The sequence below is a fragment of the Podarcis tiliguerta genome, assembly GCF_965153285.1.
Source record: "Podarcis tiliguerta genome assembly, chromosome: 1".
NCBI lineage: Eukaryota > Metazoa > Chordata > Lepidosauria > Squamata > Lacertidae > Podarcis > Podarcis tiliguerta.
Window position 1 is genome coordinate 63,069,164 of NC_139534.1, and position 21,147 is coordinate 63,090,310.

The 21,147-nt window shown below is 43.7% G+C and overlaps 1 protein-coding gene across 1 annotated transcript in view; it reads left to right on the forward strand.

The window, feature by feature from the left end:
* The window catches only part of CD81 (CD81 molecule), a 57,823-nt gene that overhangs the window by 31,635 nt on the left and 5,041 nt on the right, over positions 1-21,147 (forward strand). The window contains exons 3-7 of the mRNA XM_083425792.1: positions 8,147-8,244; positions 10,868-10,942; positions 17,109-17,219; positions 17,862-17,954; positions 20,468-20,557. Of these exons, the coding sequence (XP_083281918.1) occupies positions 8,147-8,244; positions 10,868-10,942; positions 17,109-17,219; positions 17,862-17,954; positions 20,468-20,557 (467 nt within the window). The remainder of the gene's footprint in view (positions 1-8,146; positions 8,245-10,867; positions 10,943-17,108; positions 17,220-17,861; positions 17,955-20,467; positions 20,558-21,147) is intronic.

A 21,147-nucleotide genomic window follows, 5' to 3' on the forward strand; every position in this document is an offset into this window, starting at 1 on the left:
CTGCTTGTTTAAATTGGCATGGTGCCTTGGTTGATTCTGGTTCTTGTTCAGGTCTATACAGCTGGTCAGTTATGGATCCCAGTGGACACATGCCATGTACTCCATAGGTGTTAGACCCCTATAGTAAATGCAAGAGTATCCTGCAGCAGCTTGTTGCTTTCCCTCCCTGTTGTTGTTTTTTCCAGACCCTGCACACCTGGTTCTGTGTCACAGCACCAAATCATTACTCCATGAGGCATGCTAGCTGCGAAACATTTTTATGCTATGGATATCCCAAATAGTTGGGCGTCAAACATTATTTCTAACTTTTAGAAATATATATATATTATTATTATTTTAAAAGGCATTTGGAGTGCAGATGCAGACTTACAGACTTGAAGCAATGGGCCTCTTATTTCCTAACACTTGTTTCCTTTCATCCTATTTCTACTGGTTCTTTTTTAAATTGCTCTGGTTTCAGCGTCAGATGCATCAATTCTTAAGCATATTTATCACAGTGAATTCAGTGGGGCTTAGAAGGTAGATGCAAACTTTATGAACTTTATGAACTCTGGTTATAAGACAGAAATATCCTGACTTTGAATTGCAAAATGCATTCACAGCTGATAGTGCTAAATTATGGTTCCCATGTGTTTTTGATGTCCCCCTGGTGACAAATGTAGAAGCAGCCCTGGGAGAGAAGGAGTGGACCCCAATATCTCTGCTGTCATCAGCTCCTGCCAGCACGGCTAAGGGTCAGGGGGAAATGGCTGTTGTAATCGAACAAGACCTGAACCACACTGGTTACCCCTGTTACAGAGGAAACTTGACTTGGGAGTCATTTTTAATTAAGGACTTTCTCCCTTGAATGATCTGGGGGGTGAGAGCTGTATGTGTGTCATCAAGGGTTGGACGGTCCCTCCTTCTCAGCCCTACTCGCCCTGCCCTAAGAGTCCTTGCTTAAGGAGCTGCTACCTTTGGGGGGTTGCCAAAGGGGAAGCTATCCTCTGGAAGGATGCAGTGCCAAGGTCCAGACACTTGACTTAAGGGAGCTGAGCAATGCTCTCCACCCAGCTAAGGAAAGCTCCACCCCAGTCGGCCTGTACTATTCTGAGACTGCTTGTACACACAGCATTTTCCTTGGGGGTGGGTTGTTTCCTTCTTAGGCCACTGCAACCCACCAGACAGGAACGGCAACAGAATCAGCAAGCTAGGTAGGAAAAGGCTAAGAAAAGCTAAGTTCCCGCTGCCTGCTTCTCCATCACCAGAAAGCTAGAGATACAGGTGTTCTTGGCTCCCATGTTACAGAAGAAAACAAATTCAATCCATAGTTTTGTGGGGGAGCATGACAGATTTAAAGATCAGTGGTGGGTTGTAGGTTTGCCCCAGAATCGACTAATATCTTCATGGGTTGGTTTGAACATCTAGAGTGCATGCAAGAAAGTAAAAGAAAATGAATATGTACCATACATTTAAAGCAGAATTATACAATTTTAACCAGTCATGGCTACCGCCCCCCCTCCAAAGAATCCTGGGAACTGTAGTTTGTTACGGGTGCTGAGAGTTGTTAGGAGACCCCTATTCCCCTCACAGAGCTACAGAGTTCCTTGGGGAGAGGGATTGATGGTTAAACCACTCTGAGACAGATTAGACAAGAGGGTCCTGTTTTAGGCACATAGATGCAACATAACTGTTGTTGAACTAAATAGCTTCCCAGTATTGATTTACTGCATGCTCCTTTTCCACCTTCCTTTGACCTTCCTATGCCCTGTACACATTATTTCTAAATAGAGTTTTCCTTTGATTTGTCAGTTTTGCAACGTTCTTCCCCCTTGGCTCCTCTGGGCTGAACATGGAGTTCTGGGCAATGCATCCATCGTAAAACAATGCATCCAGTCTAAAAACCTGTGAAATATGGAGAACAACTTTGTTTTTTCATTTTTCTTTAAAATTGTAGCTCTCCTAATCGGTTGGTTTCAGGAAGACTTGAATTTCAGGCTTTTCTCCAGAGCTGACTGCTTGGACTGTCCAGGGCTGACTCTTAGTAGCCAGAGAACACCAGATCCCTGAGAGGTCTTCCCCCATGGCTGGGCTTGACTTTGCCATTGCAGCTGCAGCAATATGCGGAACTTGTTCATGGCCACAAAATACCGTAACCAAAGTTCTTCTTCTCATAAAAAGGTAGAAGCAGGGACTTCCCACCTCCTCCTCAGCAGGGACTTCCCATCTTCTCTCCCCTTTCACCAAGAAAAGAGACAGCAAATGAATCTGAAAGAGTATGCAAATAGCACAGAGTCCAAAATAAGAGAGCTACTCCCACTCAGCTGAGCTGCTGAAGGACATGTGCCTTCCCTCAGTATGTCTGCCTATCTTGCAATTTCCGTCACTTTTTTGAACTTAAGGTTCACACATTTATGTGTGTGTGTGTGTGTGTGTGTGTGTGCGCGCGCGCGCGCGCGCGCGCACACGCATGACTATAGAAGGGATCCTATAAATTCTTCACTGATGCTTTTTTAGTATACACTCCAAATTTATTATTTCTCCTAATCAGTTTGTTGGAATTACATTGTGATCCCACAATAGCAAGGGGATTGTATACTTTTACCTAAAGTACAGAAAGTTTGGCTTCAGAGTTTTGTCTTTTTTGTCATGGAGCTACAGCGGGTGGGAAGAGTTACTGGAGGAGGAGTACTCATGATGTGAGATTCTCCAGAGAACATCTGGAATGATTTCCTGCCAGATAGCATTCTTTCGGAACAAGATAGGCTCCATGTAGTGTAGAAAGTTCTTCTCAGGAAGGCAGGGGAAAGCAAGGAGTAGACTTTCTCCTACTCCTACTTGTATCACTTGAGAAGGCTGGAGTAGGCTTACCTGTAGAGATATTCAGGGTGTGGATCACTACAACTATATGGGGAGTTTCCATGTAGAAGACTTATTACAGTTCCTGGTTCTACTACTTGGAGGAAATGTCCTGGTTAAGTGAAGGAAAACACTTAACCTGTAATAGTGGTAGACGTAGTATTCATTTTATTTCTTTACCACTTTATATTTTTAAGAAACAAACAGCGCATTAAAGCACATTAAAGCATCAAATAAAACAATCCAGAATAAAACATTCCTAGAGAAAGTCAAATGCAAAGTATACCAATTCAAAGCAACATAGTTAACAGGAAACTAAAATATTATCTTAAAAATTTCAAAACAGAACATTACAAAGCAGGTCAACCACAGAATGCACATTTAACACAGCAAAGTTTTCTAAGAAAAACCTGAAACATTACTAAAGGAAATCAAATACAAAATGCATATTTAAAACAGCACAATTAACGAGAATAAAATATTATCATTAGCATGGAACATATCTGCTGCTGTTGCTGCCAATCCTCTCAATGGTGGTTCATGATGAGTGGCAGCTATGGAAGCGCCGGCTCTGTGACTTGGGTCTGCACTAAGAGATGGCCAAGATGGTCCCAGCAATCTTGCCTCTACATATTTTCCTATCCCATTCTTCTTAAGTTCCCAGGCTCCACAGTTTAAGAAGAAATCAAACTTGGGCTCTAGCCACATTACCCCTCTCAGAAATCATTGTATGTTCCCTTTTTTTGGTTATGTTGCCTATAAAACATGAAAAGAGTAAGAATGTGGTCAGGAAATAAAGAGAGTGCTCTTCCTAAACTTTGCCTTGTTCCTTCTCTTGCCTGTTTGACAACAGCAGGTAGTGAAATTGGCAGGTGTGAGCAGGAAGAGATATAGCCAGATGATTCCAGCATTCCAAGAGTTTCTATGGATGCATTTATTGCTTGTTTTCTAAGCTGAAGACTGAGGAGATGGATCTGTCTTCACACCCTAAGTTTTGGCTCTGATCCTAAAAACCCAGTTGTGCGAGCTAATCCTGATGGCAGATGCAGTTTCACCTGTCACCAGAAGTGTAGCTCTTCAATAAATGGTTGTACAACACAGTTTTTTTGAGGGGGGGGGAGGTGCCAAGCAATTTTTGACAAGTATGACTCTGATGAAGGTTTGGTCATAAAGGAAATGTGTCTCAATGGAACAGCATTTGTCTGCATTCAAATGATTGTGTGGCTCCAAGAGAGATTTGGAAGACACCCCAGTTACTGAAGGGTCAAGAAGGGGTCTTTTGTTTTACTCTTCTCTGAAAAAGGAAACACAGTGCTGACCAACCCAACTCTCCAGAACTGCTTATGGAGTTCCACACATAGAGTGAACTCTCAGCACTTACTCTGCAGAGAAAACAACTTCTTGACTGTAGAGTGTCCAATACAAAGAGGTTAGTCTCAGGGGGAGGGAGAGAGAGGGGAGGGAGGGAGAGAGATGCTCCCCACAGGCTCAGATGCTGCAGATGCAAGTTAAATCTCATATCATTCAATCTCATATCATTCAATCTACACTGCTACATTTTCTTAAAAGGAGTTTCTACTTTGCTGAATTCAGTTTAGTTGGATACAAGGGGTCATTGTCTGTCTGCTTGGGAGGTTTGTTGTTGTTTTCATTTTAAAACTGCATAAAATAGTCCCACTCTTATTTGCCTCCAGTTGTCTATTTGGCTCTGGCTCTCCAGGACAAAGAGAAACTCAATAAAGGCTGTCTGTCTGTGTCTTAGAATGAATCTGGCTTTTCTCCCAAAGGCTTCTCAATCATTTTATTGCTTTCTGACTTCAGTTCCATTATCACACTTCTTTCCCACTCTCTATCCCACTGCTTACGATGGAACAGCTTCCACTCTCTTGGGTGCCTGTCAAGAAACGGGAGGATGAAGTCACTGAGTATTGGAAAACTCCTTGAGTCTAACTGCCTGAATTATTTTCTTCTGTGAATTATGCCAAAGAAATTTGAGGTGGTCAGGAGGAGCTGCGTACCGATGCCTTTCCAGTGTGCAAACAAGAGTCTTGTCGAACCTTTAAGACTTGTGGTGCCTCCAGACTGTCACTATTTTGTGGGATGGATTTAGGTACATGCTGTTAATTTAAGGTTTGCACAATTAAAGTTCCCTATTGCCCTAGCACAACAAATGCACTAACTACACACACACACCACACACACACACACACACTGAATATGTGGTTAGGAAAATCGCAGAGAAATGCACAAAAGTGTGGGATAAATGAATGATGAACGGGAAGACATGTTAGCAACCGCATATATACACATGGTTGGGGGGGGGATAAAGAGTGTGAACAATGAGGTTGGGAAAATGAAATGCATAAACAGTGATAATTATGTAATTAACAGTGATTCACAAAACAAATGTTAGTAATGCAGACATCCTGGCACTGGAAAGCCACTGGCTTTCAGCAGCTTCCTTGTTGGGGTTGTAACAGCTCATCTTTCTCCATGCTGAAGTCCTAAACATGGCTGCTTGAGGGCAGGTCTCGTTGGAATGGGTGGCACTTGCTTTTCAAGAAAACGCGTTTTGGGACTTGAATGCAGGAAAAACAGTTCTACAAACCAAAAGCATCTCTTTCTAGAAAGTTCTTAATTCACAGGGCCAGGGCACAGCTAGGGGAGAGGGAAGATTTTTCTGTAGGTCTCCTCCCAGTAAGGCAAGAGCAGGAAACCACAGCTCCGTATTAGGAGTGTAGGCTTTGCATCCTTAAGGTTGCAGGTTCAGGGCCTGGTTTCAAGAAGGGCTAGGGAAGGCTTTTACTAGAAGCACCAGGATAGTGTTTTTTACAGAATGCCATAAAGAGCTACCTTACATAATGCAGCTTGGTAATGATAGCACCAGTGCCTGGTTCTGTGCTCATTGCAGATATTTGCATTATCTAGAAAGGCGTTTTTCTGCCTGGAGGTGATAATTTTCTTGGGGGAAAGCGGCTACTTAATCTACTTGTTTCTTCGTGATCTGATACAGGAGAGATTAAACCTTTTCACATATTAGTACTAACAGATGACCTTCTGTCTTTGTTTTTGCATATCTCTCCTTTTTTAATCAAAAAAAAAAAAAAACAAATCTTTAGCTGCACACCCCCAAAATAGTAATTGTGCAGCTTGCGAAAGCTTTTGTGTAAGGTCTTTGTGTGGGGTTCCTTGTCTCTCCTCTGGCCTCCTGCCGATCTACCTGACAGTGTGTTTATGCCATTCCTATTAGATCAATGCCTCCTGGCCCACATAAGACCTCTGTAGTATTGGCTGGCTGCTGTTTCTCATCTTGAACCCATTCTAGATTAAAAGCAGAGCTCCTTTCCCTCAGAAGAATGTTACTTCACAACAAATGGGATGGAAAGACATCTTCTGTTTTATAACAAGCCTTCAGGTTTATATGACTGTAAAGTTCTGCCCTCCCACCCCCCCACCCCCACTCTGTGTTTTACAGTAGCAAGCAGTTCACCTCCCACCTCTCCACCATCTGTGTCAAGGGCTTGGCAGGTTGTCAGTTTAGGACAGTTTCTGTAACAAGCTGGCTTTCTTCATGGCTGGCATTCTGTAGGCACAGTCAGATTGAGGGTGTTTCATTGCCAGCAGTTAACAAGGTGCTGGGAGTTCTTGACATTTCCTTTTAGAACTTCCCTATATATTGCTATAGGACTCTTTGATGCTGCACTGTTGCTTTCAGGGATAAGTATAACCCCACCCCATTCTTTCCCTAGCAAACCAGCCATGACTTTTGATTAAGTTACCAGTTAGTAGCATGGAAATTTATAAATAGGAACATTATTGTTGATCATATAGTTTCATTTTTATCTCTCATAACATGCTGGCTTCATCCTGATTCTCTTGTACGGTGGTCTTCAAAACTTTCGGCCACTGCAGAACCCTTTTTATGGTGACTCAACTGCCAACGAGCCTATTTGAAGCTGCTATGTCAAAGAGGATTCTGGGGCATGTTCTGTGGTGCGCCCTGAATTATTGTGGGCTGGTGCTGGCCCGGCTAGTTCATCCCTCTTTCTGGTGCTTATATTGAACTGAGAAGCTAGATTTAGGCATTCATTGCAATGGTATGAAAGGGGTCTTTCAGGTAAGTTCAGGTGAGAATGATTAGAATCCTCCCCATGGTTGGGTCCCTGATTGTTCAGGATTCCTGATCACATCTAAGCACAATGAACTTAGAAGCGCCCTTCATATGGGTACAGAAAAGAAAAACAGAAAAAGGGAGAGAAAATGGCAGCAGTGAAATGAGAAGGTGAACATTATAGAAAGTGATGAAAGGCTCTTTTGGTAACAAAACACAGGCATAAATAATGATGACTTGCCCTCTTGTTCAGTATCAACCACAAGCTTCATTGAAGAGGAAACCACCAGAAATCAAGAAAGAGGATGCAACTGTTAAGTTGTGGGTGAACATATCAGACAACACAGCGATTCTTCAAACAGCTCTTGTTTATTCACAGGTCAGAAGAGAACTGAACTGAAGGGTTCAGCCAGCCTGCTTATATAGAGCTCCAGTACAACGCAACTGGAACAACTTTCTGTAACTATCCAATCACTGAACGTCACTTTCCATCCCTTATTTGCATATGTGGACCTGAGTGAAAACTATCTACAGTATCCCCCTGCTGGCCCAGGGTGGGCTCTTTTGGTAACAAAACACAGGCATAAATAACGATGACTTGCCCTCTTGTTCAGTATCAACCACAAGCTTCATTGAAGAGGAAACCACCAGAAATCAAGAAAGAGGATGCAACTACTAAAAGGATTCAGAAATTTGACCAATCATGCCTGAAATATTGGTTCACTTGTGTTGAAAAAATAGCATGCCAATACTTTTTAATCTGCATGCACAGATCCAAAAGTGGCGTGTTAACAAAAATAAAGGTACCCATGCCACCATCTTTCTTGGCCCCATCCAAACCATCTGTTCTGGCCTCTGCCCACAGACACTATCTTCACTCTGCTATTGCAAAGCTTCCTGTTTCACCCACTGACAGGCTTCTTGCTGGCAGTAGCCCATGGGAAGCCACAAAACGGGATGTTCTGGGGCCAGGGAAGAACTGACCCAATGGATCCTGAGCTAGCCCCACTTGATGGCTGTGGGTTCAATTGCTACTACAGCTCCAGGCTGGCTTTGCCTGCCCCCCCTTTCTCCCCTGCTGGTGTGAGCAGAGTGGTGGTGTTCTGGATTAAACAAATGCACATCCCTCATCACAAGCTGTTTCTGATCAGACATCCTTCGTTGATACCTGTGCCTTCCTTTTGTCTTCCCTGGCAGGAATCTACATCCTGATTGCTGTTGGAGCAGTGATGATGTTTGTCGGTTTCCTGGGCTGCTATGGTGCCATTCAGGAGTCACAGTGCCTTCTTGGAACAGTAAGATACCATTTTTACTTCCTTACCTTTTCCCTTAATACCTTAATGATAACCCAACAGTAGAAAGGGTTGGTGTCCATTGAGGGGACAAGCATATCTGTGGTTTAAGTGCACTTTTGGTCCTGTTTAGCTGGCATCTTTTGTCCAGAAGAAATGGGGAAACTGTAGAATCCTCCTGCAATTTATTTGATCCCAATTTATGTCTGTGAAAGACTTCCGTGGTACCATCTAAATCCCAAGGGTGCTCACCATATTGCCACTATGTTCCTCAGTGACAAAGGGAAAGCCAAGCATGCCTGGTTTAGTTATTGTATCTCTAGGTATCTAAATTACCCAAATATTAAATTATTATTTGTGTAAGACTGCCTTGTCCTCCTAGAGAACAGCAGTATGCCCTAGTACAAAATGAGACAGTAGTATTTGCCTGGTTCATGAAGTGCTCTGAGATTCATGTTCTCTCTCTGTCTGCCTCCATCCTCACTGCCTGCCTCCTTCCCTCTCATCCTCTCTACCCAGCAGGCTGCCAAGGGTGGGACAGATCACTCTTGCCAGAGCCCTGGGTGGATTGCTCACACGGGCCTTTTGAAACAAGGCCTGAGAGCTGCTGGTTGCCTGGCCCTGCTTTAAAATTATGTCAGTGCTGTGTGAAAGTAAATGTCTGCCAAGGGAAGACCAAAATCAAAACAAAGGCTGAACTCTTGCAAATAGCAAAGAGAACAAGCCCCAGGAAAATAGATCCACAATCAATAATTTAAAAAAGGAAAGCTGCCTGAAATGTGCAGAATGCAGTTTTAGGGGAAATAACCCCTAAACTTGGAACTTAATTGGCTGCGTCACCTTGTCTGGCATTAAAAACACATGGCATTAAAAACACAAAGTCGCAAGGCTGCCACCCTCCCTGTTTTATAGTGGTGCTCTTTTGGAAAAAGAATGTAAGAAGAGCCTTCTGGTTCAAGTCAGTGGTCTGTCTCTTCCAGTGGTCAGTCAGCTGCCTGTGGGAAGCCTACAAGTAGGACCTGAGCACAACTGCACTTCCCCTCCTGTGGTTTCCAGTGACTGGTATTCAGGAGCATAAAGTCTCTCACAGTGGGAGCAGAACGTAGCCATCATAGCTAGTAGCCATTGATAGTTTTATCCTGCATGTATTTGTCTAATCCTCTTGAAAAGCCATCCAAGTTGGTGACCATCATTGCCTCTTGGGAGCCTCTTGCCTTTTTTAAGGTTGCATTTTCTTTCTTGCCCATGATGGAGTGCATACGTACCCTCCTTTTTGTGTTGCTATAATTCATTGCATAAACACCCCTATCTTGCCCTGGGAATGCTCAAGCTCACCCCTTTACATGTGGTCTACATTTGTAAATTGATTGGAGACTTGTGAGAGTATCACAATTTGGAGACTTCAGTGGACAGTCCCATGTACTCTCCTGCCCCGTTGTTGCTTATGAAGCTGTCACTCCCTGGCTTCTCTGTTACTTGTGCTCTGCCAGGCTATTGCAAGTCCCCTGGGAAGCACTGTAATTTCTCCTGTTCTGTATATAAAACGTCCACTGGCACTTGAAGTGCTCAGTAGCAATTGCTCGTAACTGTCCCTTGAGCATTGTAGACAAATGTCTGAGGACTTTCTGAAAAGTAGTGGGATTTTGCTGCAACTTTCCAAAATATACTACTGTATAACATTGTTCCAGCGTTTTTTTAGAGGATGAGCATGAATGGCTGAGATATTGCTACAGGAGGCCTTTTCTCAAGGCTTCTCAGCTACACCAGAGTGTTTGCAATTGTCTTCTGGCATTGTGATGCTAGTGCACAACATTTTGTGCTGGTGCTACTTATCCTGGTCTTTCTAGTCACTTGCTGTGTTAGCACATTGTGCTCCCTCACCGCTTTCTTCCTCTTTGCATGGCCAAGAAGAGAACTTCTGCCAAGTTCTGTTCTGTGTTTAAAGACTCTCTGCTTCATGTGACATATGAACCAAATATCTTGCTGCAAAACAGACTCTAGTCAGTGTCATAATTCAATTTCAAACCATGAGTTATAAAGCTGCCTTATTAAGCTAGCCGGAGCTTTTTTAAAAAAACACACAAAAAAAACAGGATTTCTGGTTTGTACATATCAGTAAGCTGAGATCCTTTAAAAACAGAACTAAACTCTGCAGGTGGAGGAGTTGGAAGTGCATAAACCTGATGCTTCACTCCAGATGCTGTGGACTACAGCTCCCATCATCCCTGACCATTGGCCATGCTGGTTTGGGCTGATGGGAGTTGTAGTCTATAACATCTGCAGAGCCTACCCATGCACAAAACCATGATTTAGCATTGCTTGCCAACTGAGCCACTGTTTACAATGAGACAGCAGCCTTAAATGGAAGGCTTAGAAGCAGAATGCATTCCCTTGGAAATGAACTCTATGGGGATGTGGAATACACATTGATTTGTGGTTTCTCAAAGAGGCCACTATTGTCCTGGTGAGATAGTGATGGCTCTCCATTCATGAAGTTCACTATTGACCCTTTTTAATCTCATACTCTTGACACCCCCTTAAATGTATTTGCACACTCCTACCAAAGTCATTTTCTGTTACTGGAGAGCACTACTTCCTTTTCTTATCTGATCTGTTTTCTTCACAGTTTTTCACATGCCTCGTAATCTTGTTTGCTTGTGAAGTGGCTGCTGGAATCTGGGGCTTCGTTCATAAGGATCAGGTAAGGGGATTCATTAGGAGGATTCATAATGTATATTTATGCAGAACCGGTAAGTTTCCAGCACGACAAAGAATCTCATGGGACCTTAAAGGCCAACATTTTTTATGTGGCATGAGTGTCCTAGGCCAAAACCTATTAAGTTTGCAAAGTGACGTAGTTTCTCCTCACAAAACCCCTTGTTGAGGGTAGGTTAGGCTGGATGCCCCAAAATATATTTATAAATGACCGGGCTGTTTTGTATTCCTTTACTTGTTTTTCTTCATGTACCAGCCCCTAGGTGTGACAGCATACTAGACCTCTCCCTTCCTCCCCTCAGACAGTGATGTGAAGAAATGCCTGGCATGTTGACCTCCACGTAGTTTACAGGGAGCTGGTGATTACTCCCAAAACTTTACAGTGAAGCTAGGTTAGGAATTTGGGGTGGTATACAACAGCCCTGGGTGCTCACAGGAAGGACAGATCGTGAAGCTGAGGCTCCAATACTTTGGCCACCTCATGAGAAGAGAAGACTCCCTGGAAAAGACCCTGATGTTGGGAAAGATGGCGGGCACAAGGAGAAGGGGATGACAGAGGATGAGATGGTTGGACAGTGTTCTCGAAGCTACAAACATGAGTCTGACCAAGCTGCGGGAGGCAGTGGAAGACAGGGATGCCTGGCGTTCTCTGGTCCATGGGGTCACGAAGAGTCGGGCACGACTAAACAACAACAACAACAAATTAGTTAGCTTAGTGCGATGAATTTGAACTGCAAGGCAGAACTTACCCTCCTCCTCTTCCTGTGTGTCGCCCATGCACCCCTTGAATTGGTTATGGGGATTCCCCCGACTCTGCAGAGCAGATTTGAAGAGGGTGCTGGAAGAGGAAAGGGAGGGGAACTGCTTTGTTGGATACCACCCTTGGTCCTGGGTTCTCCACCTCTGAAACATAATACTGCAACTACATCACCACAGGGCACATTCACATGAGGCAGAGCATGGTTCTGCCTTCTGGGTAGCAGCTTTCCCTAGTGTGGTGCCTTCCACATATTTTGGACGGCTGTAATGGCTGTGGCTGATGTGGTTTATAGTCCAAAATGCTTTGAGGGCACCAGGTTGGGGAAGGGTGTTTGCAGCTCCTCTTTTGCAGATGTTTTAACAGGTCCAGGATAGTGAGGAACTACGCAGCAACACAATATCCCAGCGTGCTGCTTCAACAAACTTTTGCCCCACCCTTCTTTCCTACCTGCTGAGAGCAGCCCTCTGGTTCTGGAGGCCAGATGAACCAACTGCATCTGTTTAAGAGCCAGAAATCATGCTAATGTTTTAGTCCATAGCTGCTGCAGAACTTCTGTTGTATGTATACAGCTGTACCCTAAGCGCTTCCACAGACTGCCGTGACATACAAAATACAACTCCCTGCCCTGAGAGTTTCCAATCCAAGTTTCAGTATAGGGGAAGACGGGAAACAAGAGGCCCAGGCGAGAAGGGCTGGATAATACAAGAGAGTTTCTAAATATAGACTTTGTTTCAGTTGTACATTCCTGTGATTCGGTAAAGACAAGTGTTGCCTCGGGATCAAGTGTTGGCAACGTTCCCTCTGACAGCTGAGTGCTATAACCTGACTAACATAGGGGGTACTATGTTCAGAGCTTTGAGAGTGTTGGTGATCTGTCCTCTTTCCCAGTTGGTTACAGCGTGGTGCTGAGAGCGCCAAGGTTGCAGGTTCAGTCCCTGTATGGGGCATCTGCATATTCCTTCATTGCAGGGGGTTTGGACTAGATGATCCTCAGGGTCCCTTCCAACTCTTCTATGATTCCTGCAGCATGCTTGGCAGCTACTGAATAGCTGTGAAATAGATTGTGGATAAGTGCAACAAAATGTCGCTGTGCAGAGTGCTTTTGTTCAAGGTGCCGGACTGCCCCTTTCCCAGCGCACTCCATTTTTTTTACAAAATTTATTTCTACAGACCTTAAGGTATCCGCAAACCTACTGATACTGCCTTCCGGATAGGGCTGAGAAAAACTCCTGTCTAAAACACTGGCAAGGGTTGCCTGTCAGTGTAGACTATACTGTATAGGGTGGGCCACAGTGGTCTGACTGCGCAACCCAGTTTCCTGTGTTTCATCCTTGCACATGACTCTATGGGGGGTTATCACTCAGATAGCAAGTTTGCTATTATCATTCATCAGTAGTAGTAGTACAGTCATGCCTCGGGTTACAGAAGCTTCAGGTTGCGCACTGCACTGAACCCAGAAGTACCGGAACAGGTTACTTCTGGGCAGTGGCGTAGCGTGGGTTGTCAGCACCCGGGGCAAGGCAAGTAATTTGCGCTCCCTAACCCATGGATTTGAGCCCCCTAACCCCCAGATGTTGCGCCCGGTTCAGCCGGCCCCCCCTGCACCCCCCACGCTACGCCACTGCTTCTGGGTTTCGGTGCATGCGCTGCGGGCTGCGGATCCTGCAGGTTGTGAACGTGCTTCCCGCACGGATCACGTTCGCAAACCGAGCGTCCACTGTAATAGTAGTATATCCCACCTTTGTCCCTGAGAGGACTCAGGGTGACTGACATAAAAACAAGAACCGCTAAAAACACAGGGGGGGGGGAAATCCTATAGTATCATGCAGTCTATATTGTGGCTATATCCTTCAATAGCTGTTAGTACTGCAACAAAGAACACATGTCAAACCTAGTCCTTTGAGGTGTTTCCCCAAAGTCCAGAAGGTGGTAAGGATTAGCATTGTTGCTTGTGGGTTGGGTATACACATTCATTTTTCTGCAAGACCATTTGGGATAGAAAAAACCTAAAATTGTGCATTTGGGGCCACGACAGTTCATCTCATAGTTTCTTTGATTTTCTGTGCATAGCCTTATATAAGACAAATACCTATGTAATGGAAGATAAAAATTTCAGACTTGGAGAAGGGTTTTCTCTCCCCATATTAGTCTTTGTGGCTAACCACAACATTGTGGTTACACAAATAATACAGTGTTTTTAGGAACATTATTATGGAGTTTGAGGCTATGGAAAACTATGCATCTGCAAGTTGTTCTGATGTCTAGACTTAAAAGGGATAATGAAAACACAGGGCAAGGGAGAGCCAGGAAGAAGTTATGTAATAAAAGATGCTGATTTGGTTACCTTATCATAAAGTAGATTAATGGCTGTGGGGGCAATAAATAAATGCTCTCAAAGGGAGAAAAAAAGTAGGCAATGCAGGGGGTTATTAAATCAAGCCAAGGTAAGCATTATAATGATTATAGCAATGAATAGCTTGAAATAAAGGACATTGTTGTTGTTTTTTAACTTGCAAGAGCAATTATCTTTTGGAAGAGACTGCCAAAGAGATGGTGGATTCTCCCCACCCCCTTGCAACCTTTGCATAATCAAGGGCTTTGTGATGATTGCGGAAACCTGTTTATATACAAGCTCATTACATCCTGTTGAATAACAGTTGGAAAACTTTGGACCTCTTGAGTAGCCTACTTTTTTACAATATTACTTTAAGTTGTATTTATATCACTCTTGCTACATTTGAGCCACTGTAGCCTCAGATGTTATCTATCCCAAAACTCCAGAATTTCATTCTCTCACAAGATAGTTCGCAATATTCATCCAGGTAATCAAATGCACATGTGAGATCTGAGACTATGTGTTTAGAGCTGTGGTAAAGATTTTATTTCTGAGAGTAACTAGTAGTTTTTGCTCCCCTCTTCTGCGCATCCTTATTTTTCTTCTTCTGCCTGTCTGCACTTGTTGTCTTCATCTCTCTCTCTCTCTCTCTCTCTCACACACACACACACACACACAACCCTTGAACCTCACTATAGCATGGCGTGGAGGCGAACTTGATTATGTTGTTTCACTGAGATGATACTGATTTCTCTCATCCCACCACGAGGAGTGTGGGGTTCTTGTGATTGCACGAGAAAGAGCTTAACACCAGCACCACACAGCCACGATAAATGGGAATAATTTGAATGACACACACTCATTCCTCTGTATCAAATGACCACTCACTTTTATTAGCAGTGGTGTCATCTGAGCCCTTCTGCAGGCTGTGCACAGTGGGAGGAAATTCTATTATCAGTGTTTTTATCCACTAGCCAGTTCCAGATGGCACTGAAGAAATGAAATAGGAGGATTTTGTAGTCCTTAATGGTCTTCCCCTAGGGCAAATTATCCCTTAATAAAAACAGCCTCCCATTCTTCCTTTTTAAAATGAAATCTGGCATGCTGTTTCTCAACTTCCTACTTCCCCAAGGGGTAGCTTATATTGGGATGTGAAGAGGACATGTTCCCCTTAGCACAGCTGCAAACAGCTGGCCCACGCATGTGTTTCCCTAAAAGAGTTTAAATCCACAGCGCATTTGCCCTGCTGCAACTCTGTTGACTCTGGAGCATGACAATCTTGATGCTTTATTTAGCATTTGGCTTTGTTTTTTAAGCACACAAGGGGAGAGCTGGAGGGCACAGGTTTCCACTGCAGGCTTAAAAGTCTATCGAAAAAGAAGCTTTCATAGTCTTCCTCAACATACCAATTTGGCATGTTTGTGGTGGGAAGGAGTTTTTTTTCCAATTGCAGGGACCCAACAAATAGCCCCTATTGCCATTATGGACCAACCTCGCCCTCTGATGATGAGGGCACCCTCAGAAACAATAGGGAGGTGCACATGGAAGAAAGCATCCCCTCAAATATCCAAGACCCAGCCCTTGTAGGGCTTGAAAGATTAAAACTAGCAGCTTGAAGTTAGCCGGGAAACTACCCTGGGGAAAGGGAAGTAATGGCATAATGGAATCCACATGGTTAGCCTTTTGGGAGACAAAACCAGTGACATGTTCCAGCTCCACTACGTTGATGAGAGAAGCCTCTGGACAGCTTTTTCCATGTATCAACAACTAGTCCTTGGTTTGGAGCACCAATATTGCCAATACAGTGGTACCTTAGTTCTCAAACTTAATCCATTCCGGAAGTCCGTTCCAAAACCAGAGTGTTCTAAAACCAAGCCACACTTTCCCATAGAAAGTAATGCAAAATGGATTAATCTGTTCCAGGCTTTTAAAAACAACCCCTAAAACAGCAATTTAGCATGAATTTTGCTATTTAACAAGACCATTGATCCACAAAATGAAAGCAGTAATCAGTGTTCTGTACTATAAAATAAATAAGACAGTATTGTAGATGATAAAAATTAAAATTAATTTTTCTCTTACCTGTACTGATTATAGTCATTGTTTGGATGGAGGGCTTTTATCCATTTCCACAGTCACTCAATCAATCAATCAATCAATCATAAAATGAAAAACAAGCCACAGACAAAAAAATGAAAAAGTCACACAAACAAAAACACAAAAAATAGCAAAAGCGAAAGCACCAAATATCACCTCAGAACACTGCAATCAGAAACAGAAGGCTTTAGTTATGATGGGGGGAGGCTTAAATTTGCTGCTTAAGGGTAAAACGGGAGCAAATAAGCCTTAATTACTATGCAGGGCACTCAAATTTGCTATGCAACAGGAGAAACGGAAGCTTAGGCTTCTGGGGCAAAGTTCGAAAACCAGAACACCTACTTCTGGGTTTGCAGGGTTCGGGTTCTGAGTTGTTCGGGAACTTCGCTGTTCGAAAACCGAAGTACCACTGTAATATTGTTCACCTGCTTTAGGACCCGTGAGGCTTGCAGGAGACTGTTGGTTCAAACTCATGTACTCTTAACTGAAAATTATCCTGACTCAGTTAAGGACTGGGCACTGAGTTCCTCTAGCATTTATTGAGGGCAGAGGGCCTATCCAGCTTGTAGCACTCCTCTTACTGTTGCTGGGTTGCCTTCTCTTTTCAAAGGTGTGACAGACCTTTCTGCAAGCCCAGCTCCCTGCTCTGAACTTAGCCTCTGTTCTGGATGACAATGTTAATCTACAAGCTATTTTCAGGTTTCCCTGAGCTCTGTTGGTTGTCTGTCATCTTTTTCCTTTCCTTTCCTTTTTTCTTTTTTGAGACTGTTTGAATTACTGGGAAGAAGCTGAGGTAATTTGCACTGCCCCTAGCCTGTGGCACCATGTGGTTGAGCTGCTGCCATCACCATTAACTTCAGTGTACCTATCTGCCTTAAACAACTAGAAACTTTAGAAAACACATGGTTAGCATTTTTCATTGTGGCTCTATCTTCTTCCCTCTCTCCATCCCCGTTGCAGATTGCCAAAGATATCACACAGTTCTACGACCAAGCGGTACTCCAAGCAAAGTCAAGTGACGCTGAGAAAGCAAACAAGGCAAAGGCAGTTGTGAAAACCTTCCACGAAACAGTAAGCTGGATGCACAATTTGTTGGAAATCAAACTTGACCTTCCATCCACAGGCATGTAGTTGGCATCATTGTTGTTCAAAGAAGTGCCTGCCTTACCCAGGGAGTATATAATTCGGAACACTGCTATTGTCCCTGTCAAGCAAGCCTTCGTTGAATTTAAGAGGCTCTTCCCCCTTGGCCATTCAAGCACATCGGGTGTCCCCAAGAGGGATTGTTGAGACCAGTGAGCAGGATGCAAGAAAGATAGCAGACATTTTAAGTGGGTAAATAAAACCAAAAGGGGTTGACATGGGAATATTATGTGCTCAGGTTTGCCATCTCCCCCTCAACCAAGAACTGAAATTCCGTATGACAGATCCCATTGTGCTTTTCATTGGAAAGCACCAGTGATATGGTGTGTGGTCTGCTTATAAAGAGAAAAGATAAACCAACACCTGCATGTCTTCATATTATATAATAATAGCTCTTAAATGAGAGGTGGCTACCCCTGCAAAGGTTCAAAGAAGATCGTTGTCTAGTATAAGGTGCCACCTTCCAGCCCATTTTTCAGATTCTTTCCAGACTTCCAGCTCAGACCTTTTCCTTCCTGCTCGGAGTTTCCCTGTTAGAATGCTCACTCCAATCCATTTCTCTGCTTACAGCTAAAATGCTGTGGTGGAAACGCCCTGGAAAGTGCATTCAACATTCTTCAACCTGATCTCTGTAGTCAAAGTGTGACTTCAGCATTTACGCAGGTAAGGAAGTGTTTGTGTGATACATCCATTGTTTTCAGTGAATGGGCCTTTCATCTCTGGCAAGACTTCAGTTGATTGGGAGTGGGGGAGGGGAATAATGCACCACGTTGAGCTTGCAATATGAAGTACAGCTTTAGGGTGGTTTCTGCACTCCTTTCGCCCCAGAGCCAGGACTTTCATTAAGCCTAAGGTATACAAATGAATCTGTGGCACTCTGTGTCATGTTTGTTTAAGCGCGTAAGGTAGCTTTCTGTAGTAGAAAGGAAGTTTGAACTGTTTTAAATATCTACAAGAGAGCAGTCCTCACCTTGTTCTGAGGGCCAGGAGGGTGCTTCGAAACCAGCCCATGTTCTGTACAAATGCTATAGCTGTCTTTCCCCAAATAAACCTTTATTCCAGCAGAAGGGTCAGAATTGATTTCTCACATTAAGGACTGAACAAGTGATGACCTATGCTGTTTTTTCATAAATGTGAAGGGAATCCTCTTCCAACCGCTGGAGAGCCGCATTGGTGATTTGCTGGGTACATGCTTCAAGAGTAGTCAAGTTTTGGCCGCATTCCTTTATCTGTCAGAGAGCCATGGTAGTCTTTGACCCCGCTCCTTTGACCAGGTGCCAGTGCAAATCCAGCCATGGTACTGGTTCACTAATACCTAGCTAGGCACCTTCAGGATCTAGGCACCAAGGCACAGTGCCCCATTTTAGTATTTTTAAAATATTGTTCTAGTTACAGGTAGGTAGCCGTGTTGGTCTGCCATAGTCGAAACAAAATAAAATAAAATAAAATAATTCCTTCCAGTAGCACCTTAGAGACCAACTAAGTTAGTTATTGGTATGGGCTTTCGTGTGCATGCACGCTTCTTCGGATGCCATATTGTTATGCAGCGAATTCGTGAATAGTAAGAGTAATTCCTTTAATCTTTCCACCAACATACATAGCAGAATATTCCAGAGTGAGGATAAATAAATGTGTACCATAATATTGACAATTCTACCTTTGCAAGGGTAAAAACTCACTCACCTGATCTTTTGTGAGTGGGCCCTGCTTCATAATACCAGTTTATATATATATATTATTTGTCTATAGCGATGTACAGCAATACCCGCCATGAACAAAGCGAGTACAGAGAAAGAACTGCAGGAGTCACAACACTCCCTATCCTTGCATGCCACCACTGATCACCCCTTCTCCAAGGTCCATGCCTTCAGCAAGGTGCTTAAAAGGAAGCCTAAGCACACAGGTTCTCAAAACAACCAGGAAACCTGTGCCGTTGGGGTTCCCTTTTTAATAATAATAATTATATATATATATATATATCCTGCCCTCCCCAGCCGAAGCCTGGCTCAGAGCGGCTTCAAGGAGGCACAGCATGCAGTGTTAGGGGTGCAGCTGGGAAGCATGGCCCCATGTGTTGAAAGTATGCATAGAATGGGTTGATCATCCCTAATAATATGTGTTTGTTTTGATTAGATGTACATCAGTTAATGGCTTACTACAGTATTATAGCTACAGGGCAGGTTTTTGTGTTTTGTTTTTTGACTGCAACAGGTAGGTTGAAAGCTGTTTTGGGAGGCTTTTAAGTTATTGTCAACAGCAGTTTGGGCCTTTGTACAAAGAGCATCAGGAGGTGCCATATTATGCTTAGGCCACACTCATCCTTCTGCTAACCTTGGATTGAGATTGATGAATTGATTGAATGGCCTTAGCTCTGTGTTTAGTGTTCCTGATGGTCAAACATAATGGCAAAATACTATGCTCACATAACAGGATGTTTACTTGTTACATCCATTATTTGTATTGAGGCCTCTGCTTTATAATATGTCCATAAACGATTAGGGGTGATCAGTGAAGTAGCCAAGTGTGGTGGTGATACTGAATTGTTCAGGGTCATTAAAACAAAAAGTGATTGCAAAGAGCTCCAAGCAGATCTCGCCAAACTCAGCAAATGGACAGCAAAATGGCAAATGTAATTCAATGTAAACAAGTGTAATGCATGTCAGGGCAAAAATAAATAAATCTTAATTTCACATGCAGTCGTACCTTGGTTGTCAAACGGAATCTGTTCCAGAAGTCTGTTTGACTTCGGAAAATGTTCAGCAACCAAGGCGCGGCTTCCGACTGGCTGCAGGAGCTTCCTGCACTCAATTGGAAGCCGCAGAAGCCATGTCAGATGTTCGGCTTCCAAAAAAGTTCACAAACCGGAACACTCACTTCTGGGTTTGCAGAATTCAGGAGTAGTACAGACGAGTACCAAGGTGTTCAATAACCAAGGTACGACTGTATACGCTCTGAACTGACGGTGACTGACAGTGTACGCCAGCTGGGGGGAAAGCAAATCCCATGCTAGGGATCGTTAAGAAAGGAATTGAGAATAAAACTGTGGATATCATCATGTCATTATACAAGTCTGTGCTGTGACTGCATCTGGTTGGCCATTGTGAGGATGCTGGATTAGATGAGCCATTGGCCTCATCCAGAAGACTCATTATGTTATTCTGTTCATTTTACCACAGGATCTAAGCTGCCACAGTAAAATTGATGAGCTGTTCTCTGGAAAACTGTACTTGATTGGCATTGCCGCCATTGTGGTGGCTGTGATCATGGTAAGTGCTGGAGTTTTTATGGTGGCAGTGGCTGTGGGTTTGTGGAATATGGGATACTCCCAGAGAGCCTGTTGAGGTGCCATCCATGCAGCAGCTGTGGGCAGTATGTTGATGGACCTCTAGGTCAGTTGTCATGCAGCTGCTGGGTGACCTTGGGCCAGTCACACTTCTTTGAAGTCTCTCAGCCCCACTCACCTCACAGAGTGTTTGTTGTGGGGGAGGAGGGGAAAGAAGAATGTTAGCTGCTTTGAGACTCCTGAAGGGGAGTGAAAGGCGGGATATCAAATCCAAACTCTTCTTCTTCTTCTTCTTAGAATGATTGACAGTTTCTCCTCATTCTCTCCTTGCAGAGCAGGGGCAAGATGCAGCTTTCCTAGAAATGGACTGTGTCTTCCTTAGCCTGCAATGCTTTTCTGGATAGCAAGGGAGGAAGAGAAGCTCCTAAGCTACTCTGTTCCCTAAATCAGAGCTGGAGAATGTCCCTTACCCCTCTACCCTCCCAAAGAAGATGAAGGATCATTTTAAGATTCAAGTCTTCCTATTTTTCTCTCTCTCTTCTTTAAAGGCTGTATTGATTTTGCCCAGTGGAA